General features: G+C 45.0%; 1 protein-coding gene across 2 annotated transcripts in view; it reads left to right on the top strand.

Annotated features, from left to right (window-relative positions):
- TNFRSF19 (TNF receptor superfamily member 19) overlaps positions 1-20,588 on the top strand; it is a 91,588-nt gene that overhangs the window by 34,154 nt on the left and 36,846 nt on the right. For both annotated transcript variants that reach the window (XM_061170632.1, XM_061170631.1), the window contains exons 4-5: positions 167-345; positions 10,274-10,359. In XM_061170632.1, coding sequence (XP_061026615.1) covers positions 167-345; positions 10,274-10,359 — 265 coding nt within the window. The remainder of the gene's footprint in view (positions 1-166; positions 346-10,273; positions 10,360-20,588) is intronic.

Here is a 20,588-nt window from a genome sequence, read left to right as displayed (position 1 = left end):
TATTACCAGGGGGAGACACATTGGAACTCGCTGAAAGAGCGGCCTTTGTGCCCTGAGAGGCGGCCGCTGGGTAGTCACCAGCCCAGTTCTCCGCTGTATCTCCTCGTCCTCCTTCTTCACGCTCGCGGGGTCTGAATAGCTGTCTCTTGCCTGTTCCTCCCCGCAGGAATGTGGCTTTGGCTACGGGGAGGATGCCCAGTGCGTGAGGTGCCGGCCGCACAGGTTCAAGGAGGACTGGGGCTTTCAGAAGTGCAAGCCGTGCCTGGACTGCTCCCTGCTGAGCCGCTTCCAGAAGGCCAACTGCTCTGCCACCCGCGACGCCACCTGTGGGGACTGCCTGCCCGGGTACGTGGCCAGTCCTTCCCGCGTAATCAGGCAGTTAGTCCGAACAGGCTTTTCTCTGGTTCCCTGCCAAGTGCAGATGCCCGCTGATGTTAACCCGAACACACTTGCTGGGGTTCGTGGCTCTTCTGTTCTCTGGGCCTCCTGTGTGCCCTGCACGGCGACAGGCGTGGTTAGGATGAAATGGATAAGCGTGGTGACCGGGGCTCAGTGTCCCGAAAATCCTCAGAGTTCCTGCAGATCGATAAAAAAGAAAACATGGACAAAGGGACGAAAGAAAAAACAGTTCACAAAAGAGGAAGCGTGTGTGGCCTGTGACCATACAAAGCTGTCCATCCTCCATATGATCGGAGAAATGCAAATACCGCCATCCAGTCATTTCTGCAGTATTTTGTAAGGCATCACTTTGGGGGAGGGAGACAGAGATCCCCACCCACAGGCAACTTATAGCCTAATAAGATTTGACAAATACCTACACAGTAAATGATAAGGTATGCCAAAAGGTGGAAGATATGATTGCTATGGAAAAAAAGAAAATCTCAAGCAGCTCAGGGCGTTGGGCGTGCCCCCTGGTGGATGCAGGGGATGCAGGTTGCAGGATCAAAGTGGGTCATCAGGATGGGCGATGCTGAAAGGGTGAGCTCTCTCTGGACACAGACCCTGAGGTGGACATGGCCTGGTGTATTTCAGAAACTGCCAAGGGGCCAAGGCAGCTACAGGAGAAGGGAGAGCGGAGAAGAGGGAGAGGCAGTGAGAGCAGCAGGGGGTGGGCAGGTGTACCGGTGGAGACCTTAAATGGGCACATTGAAAAGGAACCCAGGCCGTGGACAGAAAGGGGACCACACCTGGGCCAGGTGGGGAGACAAAGCCCAGGAGGAGGAACTTTAACATTTTAAGTGCTTCTAGGTAACGGTTGGCCGGACATGCCAGATAAAACAGGCAGTTGGAAGCCAGAGTCCTGATGAAGCCCGGGACTCAGTGGGGCCAGTGTGGTGGTCTGTTAGGGGTGAGGCATTGCTGCAGGAAGTAAGGAGGGGAGGGGACAAAGTGAGCATCAGGAGAACCTGATTAGTATCTAGTAGAGCCAGAGGAGAGACCAGGATTCCTGGAGCTTTCCTGGAACCCAGGCTTTATTGCAGAAGTAAAGCAACCAGGGCCAGCAGCATGACAGGAGCAGCAAACTGTATTATGTAGTGGCTAAGCAGTTTACGTGAATTATTGTCTGTGATGTTCACAGTGTTTTAAAAACGAAGAAGGTGAGCCTTATCATTAAGGTTATTCAGGCGAGACGGCACAGGCATTGCGCAGTGTAGCTTGGACTCTGCCACCAGAAGCCACGCTCCAAGTCAGTGCAGACAGAGGACCCTGACTGCACTCCGCCGGCTCGTGCCCACAGGAGCAGGGATTTGACAAGTGCTGGGTGCCAGCTCTGGGGCTTTTAATGAAGCCAGAGGGCAGACAGAGCTCTGGGCCTGAAGGGCAGAAACAGGGCAGGAAATAGCCTCATGGGTCAAGCAAGTCCGTATGAGAAGACCCAGAACCCAAACGGATGCAAAACGTAGTGGTCTTACATCAGCAGCACAAGTGACTAAAGAAAAAATAGCTATATTGGACTTTGTCAAAATTAAAGCCTTTTGTGCTTCACAGGATACCATCAAGAAATTGAAACAACAACCCCCAGAATTAAAGGAACTATTCGTAAATCATATATGTGGTAAGGGACTATCTTATCTAGCATATATAAAGAACTCTTACAACTCAATAACAAAAAGACAAATAACCCAATTAAAATATGGGCAAAGGATTTGAATAGACATTTCTCCAAAGAAGAGACACAAATGACCAGTGAGCGCATGAAAAGATACACAACGTCAATTAGTCATCAGCCAGCGCAAAAAAAAGAAAAAAGAAAAAAAAAAAACCCACATACTTCACACCCACCAGGGTGGTTATAACCAAAAGACAGGCAATAACAGGTGTTGGTGAGGATGTGGAGAAACTGGGAATGTAAAATTGTGCAGCCACTTCGGAAAACAGTACGGCGTTTCCTCAGAAAGTTACACATAGAGTTACCATGCGACCCAGCACTTCTACTCTTGAGCATGTAACCCAGGGAATTGAAAACATGTCCACCCAAAAACTTGTACACAGATGTCCATAACAGCCTTATACATGAGAGTCAAAAAGTAGAAATGACCCAAATGTTCATCAGCTGATGAATGGATAAACAAAATGGAGTGTATTTAGCAATGGACTATTATTCAGCAGTAAAAAGGAATGAATTACTGATACACATGACAACATGGAGAAACCTAGAAAACATTATGCTAAGTGAAAGAGGCCAATCACAAAAGAACACATATTGTAGGATTCCATTGGCGTGAAACGTCCAGAATGGGCAGATCTAAAGAACAGAAAGTAAATTAGTGGTTTTCTAGGGCTGGTGGTTGGGAAGGGTTGAGAAGAAGGGGGAGTGATTGCCAAAAGGTACAGAGTTTCTTTTCTTGCCTGATGAAAATGTTCTAAAATTGACTGTGCTGATGTTTACACAGCTCCGTGAGTGTACTAAAGACCATTTACTTGAATACTTTAAAGGGGTAGATTGCGTGGTATGTGAAGTATATCTCAGCAATCTGTTATTTTTTTAAAAAGTAATGGCCTGTGCGCACCGCGATGAAGAGTGGCCCCCGCTCGCCGCAACTAGAGAAAGCCCTCGCACAGAAACGAAGACCCAACAACATACCCAAAAATCAATCAATCAATCAGTAAATTTATAAAAAAAAAAAAGTAATGGTCTGTAATCTCAGAAGACACTGATAGCTGTGGATATTATTACCCAGAGTCTTGAGCTCCTGCAAATCTGATGGAAGGGCAGAAACTGGGCACCTGATACCTCTCTGCTCCTGTTCTGACGAAACCGTGTCTTTGCTCCTCTGCCCTCTTCACCGGGGAAGAGGATGGGGGTCAGGGAGAGGAGGAGTCCACGGGGGATGCCAGGCTGAGCTGGGCAGTGCCCAGAGACCCAGGACTCGGTTTTTACAAGGGGGAACCCAGGCGTGGGCTGCTGGAGCGTGAGAGGGAGCCCCCGCCAAACATGCTTCCTCATGCTTCACCAAATTTGTTGTCACCTGAGCCCACTGCTTTAGTGTCACAATGTTTGCTCATTCTGTAAATAGATGCTTAGATGTGGGAAAGTTAGAAATGAGTAGACATTTGAATGGTGTTTTGTAGTTTATTTATATGATTAGTTTAAAATTACATCCTTTCTAAGCAAGCATGAAGGTATGAGGCAGGCAGCAATTATAGAGTGACTTCTACTCTTCCAGGTCTTCCAGGGTGTTTTCAAAGTGCTCACCCAGCTTGACTGTATTTTTGTGAAAGAGGAAAATAGTTGACACCCGTTTGACAGACAGGAAAATTGAGGCAGAAAGAAAATAAACAAATTGCGTATTGCCTCCAGAAAAATGCCAAGGTCAGGCATAAGGTGGGCAAGTTTATTCCTGGTGTGACGCCTGCCCTCTACGGCCGCGGCCTCACTCACATCAGGATCTTCTGCTGCCCAAAGGCCCAGCCCCCCACCGGACACAGGTGTGGAAAGTCTGTCCTCTGTGCTACAGTTTGACCAATTAGGGAAATTCAGTGCCCTCGTTCCCAAATATGGTCAACAGCTTTCGGCCAGTTACTTAATTTCTTTGACATTGATTCTTCTCACCTATAAAAATATCATCTAATAATAATACCAGTCTACAGAATTGTCAGAAGGATTAAGAACATAGCTCATGTAGAGCGCCTAGCAGAGCGCCTAGTACACAGTAAGCACTAGATAAATCATTGACATTGTTGCCAATTAATGTTATTGGGGGCCAGTGAAAGCTTTGCAGAAAGTGGCCAAAGGGCCTCCAGCGCCTGTTCTGGGCCACGCCCCCTTCCCTTCTCTGCCGAGGGAACCTGGGGCCCCGCGCTGGAAGAGTAACCCAGCCCCTGCCAGTTCTTTGCTGCTTTTAGTAACCGGGATGGTTAACTAGGGATTAACATCACCCGCTCCTTACGAAGGAGGAAGTCCATCCTTGGAGCGGATAAATGACTTGCTCGAGTCCTGTTTCGCTGCCCCTGAGGATGGCCTCTGCCGGTTCTGTACCCACTCGCCCCCCACCCCCCCGTCAGCCCTGCTCCCCAGCCGCCTGGTCCGTCCTCTGCCCTTCTGCTCACAGTGGCACTTGGCAACCCTTGCCCATCCCGAGCGCCCCAGTCAACACCAGGCTTTTCCCCTGATGGTCGTCTTTTCAGTAGCATCTTCTCAGTGTCGCTGGGGCCGTCGCTTTGGCTGCCGAGAACTGTGAACAGGGGGCTGACCCTCCAGCACAAACAGGGAGCCCACGGGTGTGTAGGAGAGGGCAGAATTGTCGCCCGCCCCCAACAGACGCGCTGCAGGAAATGGGACCTGATGTCACACACAGGAGGTGGCAGCTGCATTCAAACCTGTATTAAGGGAGATCGTTCTGAAACCAGGGCTGGACTGGAGTCTGTCATCCCCCTGCAGAAATGCGTTCATTGGTGGAAGAGTTAGTGTCTACAACCAGGCTTTCTTAAAATAGCAGTTATCAAGCTGGTGTTCATTAGACTAAGTAGTAGTATTTGGGTTCAGCTCAATTAAAAACGCCTCTTCACATTCAGTGTTGGGGAATATTTTGGGTGGATAGATGTATTTATATGGTGCATCTCCTCAGACAGTAAATTAGATAAAATTCAATGTGGTTTCCTTTTGTCTCTTTGCATTAGCTGAAAGCACAGAGTAAAATTTAAAGTTCAACGATAAAAACCACTTTAACCAGACACCGTGTCTATGTCTCTGTTCTCTTTTGTCTTGTTTAATTTTTAAAAATTTGTGTCCTGTCTCATTTGGTCAGGAGCAGAGTTGCAAATATATCTATGTCCCCCAAACCTTGGCAATCTAAACAAAATACAGAGTAGAATAATTTTTAAAGATTTATAGATTTCTTTACCCACTTAATCTTTAGTCACATCTTAAAACTCTAATTTCTGTATCTTCATCTTCAAATGGGATGATAATTTTAAGGAGACTTTTTAAAACTAAAAAAACAATGTCTTTGATCGTTAATACATAATTGGTGATTCAGTAATTATTCTGTGCTTTAGGATTCAGACCTTAATCTTATTTTGTACTAAGTGGAAAAAGTGAGAGTTGGTTGATGGCTTTGCAAATTTCGTAGCAGTTAAAAAAATCTTAGATTCTGCCTTCCAGCCATTGCAATCAAGAAGCTGGCAGAGCAGGTTCTGAATGCTTTTGGATAATCTCTGTACCACTGCTGATAGCTGCTATGAGCATCATGCCCAAGTATCACCTCTCCTGTGAGCAGTGGCAACAAGGCAGGCCCATCCAACCTCCTGTCTAGTTAGGGTTTCTAGTTAGACTTAATGGTCATTGAAAACATGGGATTTCTCACCTGCTGGCCTTATTTGTGTTACAGCCCTCAAACTCATCATATATTTTAATAATTAAATTTTTGGCAAATATATTTTGTTCAATTTCAGGGAGAGCTCAGTCCTGCAAACTGTTTTGTCACAAGTAGAATTCATTATTTTAAAAATGTTCGATAATGTCCACATTTGATTCCCAGCACTTGTTTAGCTTATTTACATAGAAAGAGTTTTTCTGTTTAAAAACTATATTAGGCTATCTCAATATTTAATTTAATCAACTTATAATTTGACATGTTTTCTGTCTGAGATAAAGAGAATTAGTCTGCATATATTACAATGTTTATCAAGAAGTACATCTAAGAAAGCTCCCTTATATTGTCCTATGGTTTTTACCTATTTTTAGATTTTTTTAATGCATTTTTTAGTTGTGGTAAAAATATGTAACATAAAATTTACCATCTTAACCATTTTTTAAGTGTACAGTTCAGTAGTGTTAAGTATATTCACATTGTTGTCATTATACGCAGATGACATGATTCTCTATATGGAAAACCCTAAAGACTCCACACAAAACTATTAGAACTGATAAACAAATTCCACAAGGTAGCAGGATACGAGATTAACATACAGAAATCTGTTGCATTTCTTTAGACTAACAATGAAATATCAGAAAGATAAAGTTTAAAAAAATTCCTTTTAAAATCGTGTCCAAAAAAAAACCCAAAAAAACCTAGGAATAAACCTGACCAAGGAGGTGAAAAACTTATACACTGAGAACTAGAAAACATTGATAAAGGAAATTGAAGATTATTTAAAGAAATGGAAAGATATCCCATGCTCTTAGATTGGAAGAATTAATTTTGTTAAAATGACCATACTACCCAAAGCAATCTACAGATTTATTGTGATCCCTATCAAATTACCCATGACATTTTTCACAGAACTAGAACAAAAAATCCTAAAATTTATATGGAGCCACAAAAGACCCAGAATTGCCAAAGCAATCCTGAGGAAAAAGAACAAAGCAGGAGACATAACCCGCCCAGACTTCAGACTATACTACAAAGCTGCAGTAATCAAAACAGCATGGTATTGGCACAAAAACAGACATATGGATCAATGGAACAGAACAGAGAGCCCAGAAATAAACCCGTACACCTATGGTCTATTAATCTATGACAAAGGAGGCAAGAATATACAATGGAGAAAAGACAGTCTCTTCAGCAAGATCCTGGTTTCAATTCTTTTGGCTAGGACTTCCCTGGTGGCGCAGTGGTTAAGAATCCGCCTGCCAATGCAGGGGACACAGGTTCAAGACCTGGTCTGGGAAGATCCCACATGCCACGGAGCAGCTAAGCCCATGCGCTGCAACTACTGAGCCTGAGCTCTAGAGCCCGCGAGCCACAGCTACTGAAGCCTGCGTGCCACAACTACTGAAGCCTGCGCGCCTAGAGCCATGCTCCGCAACAAGAGAAGCCACCACAATGAGTAGCCCCCGCTCACCACAACTAGAGAAAGCCTGCGCGCAGCAACAAAGACCCAACACCGCCAAAAAATAAATAAACGAATTAAAAAAAATGCTTTTGGGTATATACCGAGAAGTGGAATTTCTGGATCTTATGGTAGTTTTATTTTTAATTTTCTAAGAAAACTCCATACCATTTGCCATAGCAGTTGCTCCATTTAACATTCCTGCCAGTAGTGCACAGGGGTTCCAGTTTCTCCACATTCTTGCCAACACTTTTTTTTTAATAGCAGCCATCCTAATGAGTGTGAGGTGATGCCTCACTACGGTTTTGATTTGCATTTCCCTGATGATTAGTTATGTTAACCGTCTTTTCATGTGCTTGCTTACCATTTATATATCATCTTTGGAGAAATATTCAAGTCCTCTGCCCATTTTTAAATCAGGTTATTTGATTTTTGTTGTTGAGTTACAGGAGTTCCTTATATATTCTGAACATTGACCCCTTATCATATATATGATTTGCAAATATTTTTTCCCACAGGGGTAGGTTACCTTTTCACTGTTTTCATTGTATCTTTTTTTTTTTTTTAACCACCAAAGAAACTATTATTACTATAATTTAAAACTTTCTTTTTTTTTTTTTTTGGTTGTGACATTTTTTTAACCACTTTATTGAGGTATGATTGACAAAGCTGTACATATTTACTGTATACAACTCCGTGAGTGTGGGAATAAGTATACATTGATAGTATCCTTTGATGCACAAAAGTTTTAAGTTTAATATATTCCCCCTTGTCTATTTTTGCTTTTGTTGCCTGTTTATTATATGCCTTCTGGTTGCCTTTTGATGTCATATCTGACAAATCATTGCCAGATTCCATGTCATGAAACTTCTCCTGTATTTTCTTCTAGGAGTTTTGTAGTTTGGGGTCTTGTGTTTAGGTTTTTAATTAATTTTGAATTAATTTTTGTATATGGTGAAAGATCAGGATCCAACTTCATTCTTTTGCATGTGGATATCCAGTTTTCCCAGCACCTTTTGTTGAAGAGACTGTCCTATATCCATTAAGTGGTCTTGGCACCCTTGTCAAAAATCATTTGACCATACGTGTGAGGGTTCATTTCTGGGCTCTCTATTCTGTTCCATTGGTCTGTATGTCTGCATTTATGCCAGTATTGATAATTGGAGTTTGTAATATGTTTTGATATCAGAAAGTGTGAATCCTCCAACTTTGTTCTTTAACTTTATAAATTCCAAAATTAATATTTTTTATAAATTCTGGTGGAAAGTCACCATATTACAATCATTTAAACAGATTTTCACAGTCAAATGAAAATGGAAGGTTGAGCAAGTGCTGGATGTGTCTGGACATTTGGTCTAATTATCTAGTTTCAAATGCAAATTTTGCTTCAACCACAAATTATACAGATTTGCTACTACATTATCAATTCCACAAAATAATTGCATCTACATGTCTTTATAAACTTGATCTGTAATTTATTCTCCATGACACTATATTTGTCATGAAAAAGTTGGAAGATATACATATATGTAAAATCACTTGAATCCCCACCATCTAGAAATAATCAGTTGTTAATATGTGGTATATAATATCCTTCCAAACTGTTTACAATGCAAATATATACACAAAAATTGTTCTTAGCTGCATTGGTAAATAAATGATCTGAAAGAATCTATACCAAAGCATGTGTTTGTGCAAAATGGCATTATATTATTCACACTTCTTTCTTTTCCACTTAATGATATTTCATGAATTAAAAAAAATAGATATGTAGATCTGCATCATCGTTTCTAAAGGTCCCTTTGTATTCCACAGCCTTGGGTCTACCATGGCTGGTCATGTCTGCTTTGGGTATGGGACTGTGCCTCGTTGGCTTTTTTTCTTTTATGAGCAGTGCTGTGGTTACACTCTTTACATCCAGCTTCACCCACTTGATTATTTTTTGAAGATAAATTTCAAAAAATGAAATTACTGGGTAGAATGTAAACTAGTCTATTGAGTTCTGATGGCCTACAGCTAATTGCCCTCCTAAGTGTCAATTTATATGCCCACTGGCAATAAACACAAGTGCCTCTTTGCCTAGGCTCACGCCAACGCTTTCCCAGTTTTCTAAGTGAAAATGGTATATTTTCACTGCAATTTGCACTTACTTGTTAGTAATGAGGTTAAACATTTTACTGTTAATTTTTTAAATTTAATTGCATCATCTTTTTAGTTTTAATTATGAAGTTTTAAAATTATGAAATGTTCTTCTTTTGGGAATTAGTGTTTTTTGCCTGTTTTTCAGTTGCCTTGTTCACTTTCACCATAATGATTTTTAAGTTTTATGTTATAGTCTTAAGTTATAGACAATACCATGACTAGAACTATTTTCCAATTTTCTTTTGCCCACTATGTTGATGATACTTTGTTTTTGCTCTTCAGATGCCTCTAGTATTTGTGCGTCTGTGTGTGTGTGTGTGTGTGTGTGTGTGTGTGTGTGTTTGTGCGCGCGCGCGCGCCTGTGTTCAAAGCTGTTAATCTCTTCCGTTCTGGCTCCTGGGTTTCTTGTCATGCCTAGAAAGATGCCCCCTTTTATCACGATTGTATCAGTATCTGCCTGTATTTTTCCAATACTCTTACGGTTTGCTTAGCATTTTTGGTCTCCAAATTTCAAAGGTTAAAAACTAGCGCTTCACAAGGCATTTTGTCATTTAAATGACAATAGAAATGTCCAGATTTTGTACGCCCTCACGGGCACCCCACCTCAGTGTACGAAAAGTGGGGCTGAGTAGAACCTACAAAGTTACATTTAGTGAATTGTTATTTCTTAAGCGTTCACTGCATGCTCAGAGGCCTTTCTAAGGATGTGTCTGTCTGCTGTTAAGCCTTTGAGAACCTTTTTTTAAACACTAGAACTGTAATGGAGACTGCCAGTAATTTATCACCTAAGTCTGTTTGCTGCAACTGTGAGCTTAGATGAAAATGCTAACAAGGATTATTTCCCTTTCTCTTCTAGATTTTACAGGAAGACCAAACTTGTTGGTTTCCAAGACATGGAGTGCGTGCCTTGCGGAGACCCCCCGCCCCCCTACGAGCCACACTGTGAGTAACGCCATACAAAGAACAGAGGGGCTTTGGGCCTTTTTAAAAACCTGTCTTCAGTGGGCAAATGGAACAAAGTCTGTCTCTACTGCGGGGCTTAGAGTGTGTGGCCTTTTATCAGGCGTCCAGCAGGACAGAAAGCCCTTTTGTTGCGTGTCTCAGTCAGCAAACCGCATCCATTGATTGGAATCTCGGGTGAAGCACAGAGGCGTTGCTGCTGCCGTGTGCCATTCAGACTCTTATCTTTCATGCTAGATCATAACTCAGGCACCTCTGGTTAACTCGGGGGCCCACATCCTACCGCGTCGTGTCTTCGTGCCGGGCTCTTCCTAGTCCCCAGACGCTGTCACGGGGTGGCTCCCAGGCGGTTCTGGAGGCCTCCCCCTCGGGGAATGGCAATCACCTGCCGAATGAGTGTGCGTCCTAGTTCATTTCATTCCCTCCTTCACTTTTCTCATTTAACAAATAAGTAAAAAGAGAAAACCCGTTACATGTTGGTAAAGAGAAAATGGTGCCTTTTCTTCTCTGTATTAACGTTAGTTGAACTTTTTGACCGTATTTTTTCCTTAGATGAAAAAGGCGTTTGTTTCAGGTTATCAACCTGCATTGATTTTGAATAGGAAAGAGTGACTCCTCACTCTCCTTAATCCTAAATACAAATCTGGCCAATGAAAACCCACAGGTGAGGGGCCAGGAGAGAAGTCAGAGGGCGGGCGCCCCCCAGCCCCGGCCCCCAGGTGTGCTCAGGGCAGGCTTGTCTCCGCTGAGCAGGCCCTTCCTGAGATGTGGGAGCAGCGAGGTCCAGGAGGAAGGCTGGAGGAGGGCGCCATCCCTGCATGGGTTGCTCTTGACTTTCGGGGAGCATGAGTAACACAGATGTTTATTTAGGGATTAGTTTGATATAATTTTCCATGCGTGGGATCTGACCTCTTGCTTCTTTTTGTGACAGAAGCCCCCTTTAATCCATTGAAAGTCATTGCGTTATTTGATAAGGTCACATGGTACTTTTGTTTCCAAGAATGTCATGGAATTTTGCAGTCCCTGGTCCTTTACCAAAACGCATTACTTTCTACATTTGAAGTGATGGAAAGGCAAAGAACTTGACCCTTTCCAACTTTTCTAGAAACATACCTTGACCCCCATCTTTATAATAGGTAAATGTTCGCCAAATAATTCATTGCAATTAACAGATGCAGTATTGAATACCTGTTATGTATTGGTCACAATTTGTTTTACTTAATTTTCTCAATGTCTCATCATCAGCTCGCATTTGTCATTGAGGACACTGGGTCCAGAGGGGCTAATAACTTTCCATTGTTGGCTGGTAACTGGCAGAGACAACATTCAATCCCAGGTCTAACTCCAAATACTATGTTCTTCCCCCCCACGCCCTACTGTCTCACTAGAAAAACCCAGCTGTCCAGTCTGTCCTCTATTGGCTGGCGTAATCCACTCCATGTTGACTTTTTCCTGTATTATTTGCTTTAAGGTTCGTCATTTAACAAAAACTCTAAAAATCTAACATAGGGGAGATAGTGAGAGAGTCTCTTTTTGCCACACAGCCCCTAAAAGGACACGTCCCCTTGCCAGTTAAAATGGGGCAGCAACCTAGCCTTGCCAGTGGCTCAGCTCAGCCATCATTTTGTCCAGAAGGCCAAGATTATGCCCTTCATGCTAAACTACCATAAAAAGATTTAGTGAAGAAATCAGTATTGCCCAATTTAGAGTTGGAAGGCCCTGGGGTTTTTTTTCCCCTTAATTTATTGAGATTAAATTTAATGTAATCTAGTCATAAGTCTGAGGCACTGGAATTTTTTGCCTTTAGGGATCTGGCTAAGCTTGGACATCATAAATTAGCCTTCAAATGTAGATTTCACATTTAACCTTTAATGTCTTGTAAAGCCGTAAGTTATAATTTGAAAAGAAAATTGCCTAGTTTAATTTATGTGTATAGATATGTTTCACCCTATATGAGACTTTTTAGAAAGCAAAGAAATATAAATTATTTTTCAGAGTCAGAAATGCAGTACACACAGCTAATAGCTTTTTGAATTATGAAACAACTGTCTGGTGGTCTTTAGTGAGCCTTAATCCTTATCACTTGGAAGGAAAGTTTGCTGCCTTTGGCACAGTTCTTGGGAATAATTCCAGAATGCAGCTAATCTCTTCAAAAGAGATCTTGAGGTCTTTGGGGGACATTATGTAAGGCGCCTTATGTTTTCATTTCTTCTACTTCGGGCTTTTCCACTCATCCACGAAAAACTGCTCCTTCATTGATTTTCCCTGGAGGAGTTGCTGTGTTATTTAGACTCTAAGCTCGAAGGTGGTGGCACCTCTCAAGCTACCTGGAGCGGTGGGGCTTGTTTCAGGGATACACGTGGCAGTGGGAGGCTGGACTCCCCAGGCCCAGCGGCAGCCCTGGAGCCTGGGGGCTGTGGCCTCTGCAGCAGGACGCTCCCCGCAGCTACTTTTTCAGGCTCTGCTTCAGTCCCCCGCCCCCCCCAACACTCTCAGCGGGCTGCTGGGGTGTGTACTTCCCTGGTCAGGCTCCTTAAGGAGAGAATCCGATCGGTGCAGGTGAACACCATCGTCCTGGGAGGTCCAGCCTTTCCCACTTACCTGCTGCACAAATACTTGGGTTCCTGCTGGGAGTGTGCACACCATGGTGCACACGTAGACCCAGTCCTTCCCTTCGTGGAGCTTACGGTGCAGGCGGCTAGCTGTCGAGTCACTCAGGCGCTGCACACCTGGACGCACCTGGCGACGGATCAGTCCCGCCTGGGAGGATCCGCGGCTTTAAGAAGAAGTGATGGGTGATGACTCGGGAGCCAGAGGGGGGCTGCCCCGACGTGACTTTCCAGCTGTGATCTAAGGATCGGCCAGGGGAGGATGAGCCCGAGAAGGAGGAAGCTGGGGCAGGGGTGGGGCGGGTCAGCCGAGGCAGGAGGTGCCCTTGGACTTGGCCCCGGAGGTCTTTGGCGGCCATTTTAGGGAGTGATGGACACAGAAGCCAGACGACGGTGATGTAGGAGGCTGTGCAAGGGGAGGAGCGGAGCCGACGGGAGGCCACTCGGTCCAGAGCTCTGGCTTGAAGGTGACGCGCGGGGGGGGGGGGGGGGGCGCGTCACCTTCAAAAGCCAGAAAACAAAGCCAGAAAACACCTTTGTTTTCTGTTGTTTGCAGGCAGGAGACATGTGTGCCTGTTTGCAGGTTGAGGGGAAGGTCCAGCTGAGAGAGGCTGGCTGTTCTGTATGAGAGAACAAAAGAATGATGTCACGTGAGGCTTGTTGAAGGATCCAGAGAAGGGGTGGCCTCCGGTGGCGGCGAGGGTGCCGTGCTGTAACCAGGGCCGGGCGGGGGGCGGGTGGGCAAGAAGCCGGGCTTGTGCGTCCAGAGTCCGGCGAGGCGCTCTCGTTCTGGGCTGTGTGTGCGGCAAGCACGAGGTGCCCCTCTGCCGGCTGCGGCTGGACCAGCACAGGGGGCTGAGGGTCTCATCCCAGAGAGTGGACGGACTAGATTAGATTAAGCGGTGGGTTTCCCAGGAACACCAAGGGTCCGCTGGAGTTAGTGGTCATGGTGAGGCCTTGTTTGCATCTGCTGTGATATCCGTAGGGGCTTCTGCTGCCACAAGACATGCCTAAATTGTACCCCAAATGCGCAGCTTATAGCAAGCAACAAAGAAGTCCTTAAAGAGGATGACTGTCTGTGTTAATAACACCAGAGTAATTTTAAATGACTGTAAATACATTTTTTTATATGATACCTGAAGCAAACCAAAGATTTGCTTCACGAGATTATGAGAAAACTTAACAGAAAGCACAAGACTGAAGACTTCCCATATTTCCATCAACTCTCCAAAGGGCCACCCAGGCCCATCCTTGTCTTGGCTGGTGTAACTGTGGCGGTGACTGAACTCCCCGGGGGCTGGGTTTCATGTCTGTAAAATGGGGTGCCCCCCCCAACTAAGGCTGATGTGAGTAGGAGATGGTCGGTATCTGTGATCCTCTGTGCGGTGTCCGGGCGGGCAGGAGCTCCAAGCTCTCAGCTCCTTCCTTGCCCCTTCTCCCATGCAGTGCTTCCTGGGTGCCTAGGCCTCACCGCCTAGCATTTGGGAGGAGTTGCTGTCTGGAGAAAGGGCCGCGGGACTGCCCGGGGGTCTGGTGTTTAGCAGAGGCGGTGGTTCAAAGACCAGCAGTGAGTGTGGGAAGCCACCCCACTCAACCGAACAGGGGGTAACAGGAGATGGAGGAGACGTTAGCCATCAGATAACAGATCTGTTCTCTGCAGCCTAGATTTGTGATCAAGAATGTATCAATAGGCGTTTCTCTCCCTGTAGGGCATACCTGTATTCCTTGTAAACTGATTTCAAAAACTAGAAGGAGGGACTTCCCTGGTGGTCCAGTGGTAATGAGTCCGCCTTCCAATGCAGGAGACGCGGGTTCCATCCCTGGTCGGGGAACTAAGATCCCGCATGCCGCGGGGCAACTAAGCCCATGCGCCACAAAGTACAGAGCCCGCGCAACACAACTAGAGAAGCCCGCGCGCTGCAATTAAGACCCGACGCAGCCAAAAATAAAAATAAATAAATAAAATAAATATGAAAAAAAAGACTAGAAGGATATTTCTATCCCCCCGACTCTTTATATTGGCCCAGTCTTAAGGAGTTCTCGGAACCTTGGCGTCTACCAGCAGCAGAGTGTAGGACACAGCCTGGGACCAGCAAGAAGTCTGGATTCACGTCCAGGCTCTGCCTGGGCCAATGGCGTCACGTCGGGCAAGTCAGCTCACCACTTTGAACCTCCACTTACTCCTTGGAAAATGGGGCTAAGCATGCCATGTTGGCCGAGTTTAGATAGAACTGAATGGAATCGCATCCAGAAGCACGCCAACCGTCTTCCCAATGGTGGCTGCACCTGCCCCGCATCCCTGCGGCCCCGCCCGCCCCAGGTGTACCCTTTGCAGGGTACGGAGGCTGGGAACGGCCCCACTCGGGGAGGGTGTCAGATGCAGCTGGCTTTGATGCTGCCTTGCTGGTCCTCCCCCTGCACTGGGGGCTGAGCAATGAAGGTTACCTAGAAAGGGGCTGCGGTGGACTTTTGCGTTTGGTTACTCGGATAGCCAGAATATCAGGCTGAAGAGTCCCTACTCCGGCTGGCTGCTTTCCTCTCTGTCCCATTGCCCAAGGCCTCATGCCCGCTGCCCAGCCAACATGAGCTTTAAGCTCTCCTCCCCCCAAAGTAATGATGGATGTGTGAACATCAATTAGTCTGCCTGTAGCATTAATTTGTGAGGATGTCTGGTTGACATCGCTGTAGATGCAGATAAATAAATGGCAACCTTTATGGTAGAAACCCCTGCTTCAGGCTTTGACCCTCATCATAGCTTCACCTCCTGATAAGGTGCAGCTGTTTAGAGCATTAGGCGAAATAGAGAAAAACACCAGGAAATTTTAGAACTATGTCCTGCCCTGGGCCTGATAAGAAATGCAGATTTGGTGTGATTTCTTTTAGATGTGTTTACTTAATTTGGAACTGTAGTTGGAACAAATGGTTTTGAAAAAATTCAAAGTGGTTTTTATTTAAGGGTGTTTAACCTAGATGTTTGCTTTGTTCTTGGGGGCTCTGTAAAATGAGCCACGTGATTCCGAAGAGATAAGCGATCAGATAAGTCGCCCGGTGGGGGAGAAGGAAAGTCAGGAGCTGTGCTAACCTGCAACTATTTAGGAATTTACATGACTTAATACTCTCAGAAAACCTGCAGGTCTCTGCACCAGTAAGTAATACATCACATTATGAAAGATTGATTGTTTTCCAAAGGAAACTCAAACTGTCTTCTAAATAACGAATAAAACTAATTTCAAAGTAAACTTTTAAAAGAATTATTTGCTCATTAAAGATAATTTTTAACGTTTAGTAGAAAATAAGAAGGGGAGAACATCGTAAACAAAACATTTCCAGCATTAGCACATACAAAACAAAATACAGCCTTCTGATGGTTTTCTTTTCAGTATTTTTTCTATCTCTACTACTGATCTTTTTTTAAAATAGGTGCAATTATGCTGTACATACAATTTTGTATCCTTTTTCCACTTGAGATGTATATTTTTTTCACGTACTATTCTAAACCTTAATGATATTTTCGAGTGAGTATGGCGTGGGCTTTGGACCTCAGGTGGATTTCAGGGCTGTCTCTGCCACACACATTGCTCTGTCCACGTGTGCGTGAGGCCTTCCACAGGTGGGCAGGTGGATGGATGCCCACAGGTGTTTGTGTGTCCAAAGGCACTGATATTTTTCTCTCTTGATCTGCAATGCTAAATTGTTTTGAAGTAAGGGTGCCTGGTAAACACCTCTTTTAAAGAAAACCAATTTAAAAGGAAATAATGGGGAGTGTTTTGAAATCGATGCCAGTATGGGTTTTCCAGTTACTTGTGGTGAAATACAGGTGACCTCAGCTGCTACCTATGTTTCAGCTGAACCCCTGAGGTTCAGAAGCCAGTTCCTGCCGTCCTGCCAGCACCCAGGACTCTTCGTACTACCGGGGACTAAAACACTCACTGAATCTGATCAGAGTGAGTGACATAGAATGAGATGCAGAGAGATGCATATAATCCAAAAGATTTATAGCAAATCCATTTGCTTTGGAAACACCATGTGATGTTGTTGCATCTGTGTGTGTTTTCTGTTTCTGCAGCAGAGTTCTTCTCCCAGGCTTGCTAATACTTAGTGGCCTGACTTCCTGGAGTCCTTCCTGGATCCTCTGCAGGACAGGCCCACAAAGCCACCCTGTGCTAATTAAGGGTTCAGTGTACAGAGGATGCTCACGGGGTCTGTGGTCCTCAGGCCGCGACTCTTAAGTGTCGGGCGGGGGGTCTGGTGCCCTGGGTGTGCTGGTGGAGCCCGGCTTCCAGACTGTTTCAGGACAGATGGGGGCTCCTGGGCCTCCTAACCGGTGGAGAAGGGCAGCTTCTTCGAGATATGGGTCTTTCCTGTTAAACAGAACAGGGCGGGGAATAGGAGGACAGTGAGATCAAAGAAAACAGCCTTGGCTTGTGGAAGTGCCGATTACAGGGCAGCCTCCCCCGGCTTCTGAAGCAGGTTCCCCCTGCTGTTCACTCTTTATTCTTTGGTTTAGGGAACCATTCTCCTCTCTTCCTTCCACTTTCCGTAGTTCTCTGCTTTTCGTCCCTTTCTTTTTCTCAGTATTATGTGATTCCCTTACTTTATTGACAAACCGTCTAAAACGGTCACGGAAGGTTGCTTAGGGGGAACCAAAGAGATGGAAATCCACCAGGGCTCCCTGCAGGGTCCTGGCATGAATGTCCTGCCCCTAGGACGCCTTGTGAGCCCCCGTGGGGTCCACCTAGGCTTTACTGTGGATGATGCTCTGTCGGCCCAGCCAGCCTGGCGGAGGGCAGGAAGCGGGGGAGCAGCTGAGACAGGCAGAGAGATGGACGCAGGGAGAAGCGCAAGGGCAGCCTGTGCGTCCAGCGGGGAGGACGCAGGACCCCACGGGGCAGCCACAGAGCGCCAAGCACGCCGTGACTTTGTGCCATTTAGTGTAGAGCAGAGGGTCCAATTCCACCTCAACGACTGACCCCTGGGCTTTTCTAATGCCACTCACGACAGGCATTGCAGTTTTCATTATTGCTCTGGACCCAGAAAGGGTGGGGGAGGGGAGACCCCATCACATTTGTTGAAATCTTTTTCAGAAAACAGAAAACTGCTGTAATTTCTTTGAAATGATTTCCATTGCAAATAGTTAACCCATTTTTTGAGCAGATTTGCTTCTGGAGGTAAACAACTGTTTTCTAAACATAGGTTGACAATTTGTTATAGCAAACTCCTCATTTTCCAAGGATATTGAAAAAGTAGCAGGACAGTTTTAACATCTTGGCCTCTTTAGAGAGAAAAAAGTGCGCGGTAAATGCAGCTGCTTTGAACGATTATTTAGCTGTTTTGGGTATTTATCTTTCCTTAGCCCTAGCTTCATTAAAGTTATAAAAATCAAAAAATTTTAAGAGAAAAATGTTTCTCGTGCGCTCTATGTGCATTCTTTTCTCCCGATATAAAATTGCCAAATATTTGTAAGCCATTCACTTGGTCCCGCGTAAGAAGAAGAACAGGAAAGGGCAGTTTAGCTGCCTTCACTGGGTCCGTGGACCGTGGTGTCCCTTGAGTCTGGAGATGCTTTGAGAGCTCTGGTCAGCCAGCTGCCGTCTGGGAGGTGGGAGAGTCCTGGTCTGGAGACGCTGAAGGCTTTGATCCCGCCCTTCGAGCGGGGCAGTTGATTATTACCCAATCGGCTATAAATCTAGCTTCTCGGCCTTTATCTTCAGTCTCTTTCAGACATTTAAAGTCAATGAACTCGTTTAAATATTTGCTCACGAAGAAACAGGTTGTGGTTTGTTAAAGGCCATCCCTAAATTAAATGAATGTTAGATTAAGTGCAGTTTATTTAAAAAACATAAAATCCAGCAGGCCTGTTTCATTAAGTTGTGGACTTTTACAAAGGGTACAGTGATTTGTGTGTGTACCCATTAAACTCTTGAAATAGATAGGTGTGGAGAAAAGCCGTCTCACAGTTTATGCCGGACCCGTAGTGGAAACACTCAAGGTTGTAACTTAGCGATGACTCCCTCTCTTAGAGCAGAGTATTTATTCTAAGGAGGTGGTGTGCCAGGGCTCCTGCTGCCTGGAAACCAGCGCTTGGTCCTTTAGGGGCCACATTCCAAGGGCGCCTGGAATACGTAGCTGCCCCCGTGGAGGGGGGTCTTTTTGTCTTTAAACGTGGATGAGCGCCCGGCCGCTTCCCACGCCAACTGCTTGACGAGGGATGTCATTGGAGGAACATTGCTTTGAGGAGGGAAAAGAGAAGCATCAGGAGAGTTTAAAATAGCAAGCAGGGGGGCTTCCCTGGTGGCGCAGTGGTTAAGAATCCGCCTGCCACTGCCGGGAACACGGGTTAGAGCCCCGGTCCGGGAAGATCCCACATGCCGCGGAGCAACGAAGCCCGTGCGCCACAACTACTGAGCCTGCGCTCTAGAGCCCGCAAGCCACAACTACTGAGCCCACATGCCACAACTACTGAAGCCCGCACGCCTAGAGCCCGTGCTCCACAATGGGAAGCCACCGCAATGAGAAGCCCGCGCACCACAGCAAAGAGTAGCCCCCGCTCGCCGCAACTAGAGAAACCCCGCGCGCAGCAACGAAGACCCAACGCAGCCAAACGTAAATTAATTAATTAATTAATTTAAATCAATAAATAAAATAAAATAGCAAGCAGAGCTTGAGTTCCGGAGGGTACGGCACTCCCTCCGTGTCTCGCAGCCTGCGCTGCCCGCACGTAGCCAGGAGGTGGTCCCAGGGGAGAGAGGCAGGACTGGCATCCAAGTCGGGCCTAGCTCTCCAGGCCAGCTCGGAACGACCAGGGGCAAGAGTTTAATTTCAAACTTAAGGAAAAAACATCGAAACTATACTCGAAATGTAGTTGAGTCATCCTACTTGAAAAAGTAATGTAAAATAACTCAAAGGGAAGTTAAAAAAAAATTTTTTTTTAATAACTCAAAGGGTGGAAAAGGTAGTGGAAAGTAAAAATTGGAAGCTTAAACTGAAATATCAAATAGGAATTAAAAAAAATAATAATATCCCATTTTAGGTGTTTAAACAAGTATTTTAACTGCTTCGTTTATTATTTTGACCGTATCAGAGAAATTAAGTGTTTGTGAGGGTTTTGTCTATATATTAATCATGTATCCATTTTCTTAAATATTCAGGACGCTTCTTTTCTTAATACTGTACAATTATAAGGAAAGGGAAGAAGTGCTTCTTTTGTCTTTAACTGTTCCAAAGTAATTTTTTAACTTTATTGAAATGTACTTGACATACAAGAAGAGGCATCCATTTTACGTGCACAGTTCAGTGGGTTTTGACAGATGTGCACAGCTGTGTCATCATCTGCCCCAGGGAAGATGTAAAAGTCTTCCCAAAGGGGAGTCATCTCAAGCAGAGCCTGGAGTCACCTCAGAGGGGTTCTCTTTATCGTACTTACCATTGTCTTGAAGATAGGGTTTAGACATCTTTTTGTTCTCTTGCATTTTAAAAAAATGTATGTATGCATATATTACTGTTTTCTGTCCACGTTTCCTTTTCTATGTGGAGACCAAAGGGTTATGGTGTGAAATGTCGAATCTTGTGTTTAAATGATTTTCTGAAAAATCTTCAGTATCA

This window comes from Eubalaena glacialis, chromosome 16 (genome assembly GCF_028564815.1).
Source record: "Eubalaena glacialis isolate mEubGla1 chromosome 16, mEubGla1.1.hap2.+ XY, whole genome shotgun sequence".
Lineage (NCBI taxonomy): Eukaryota > Metazoa > Chordata > Mammalia > Artiodactyla > Balaenidae > Eubalaena > Eubalaena glacialis.
This window is presented reverse-complemented; position numbering and strand designations above follow the sequence as displayed.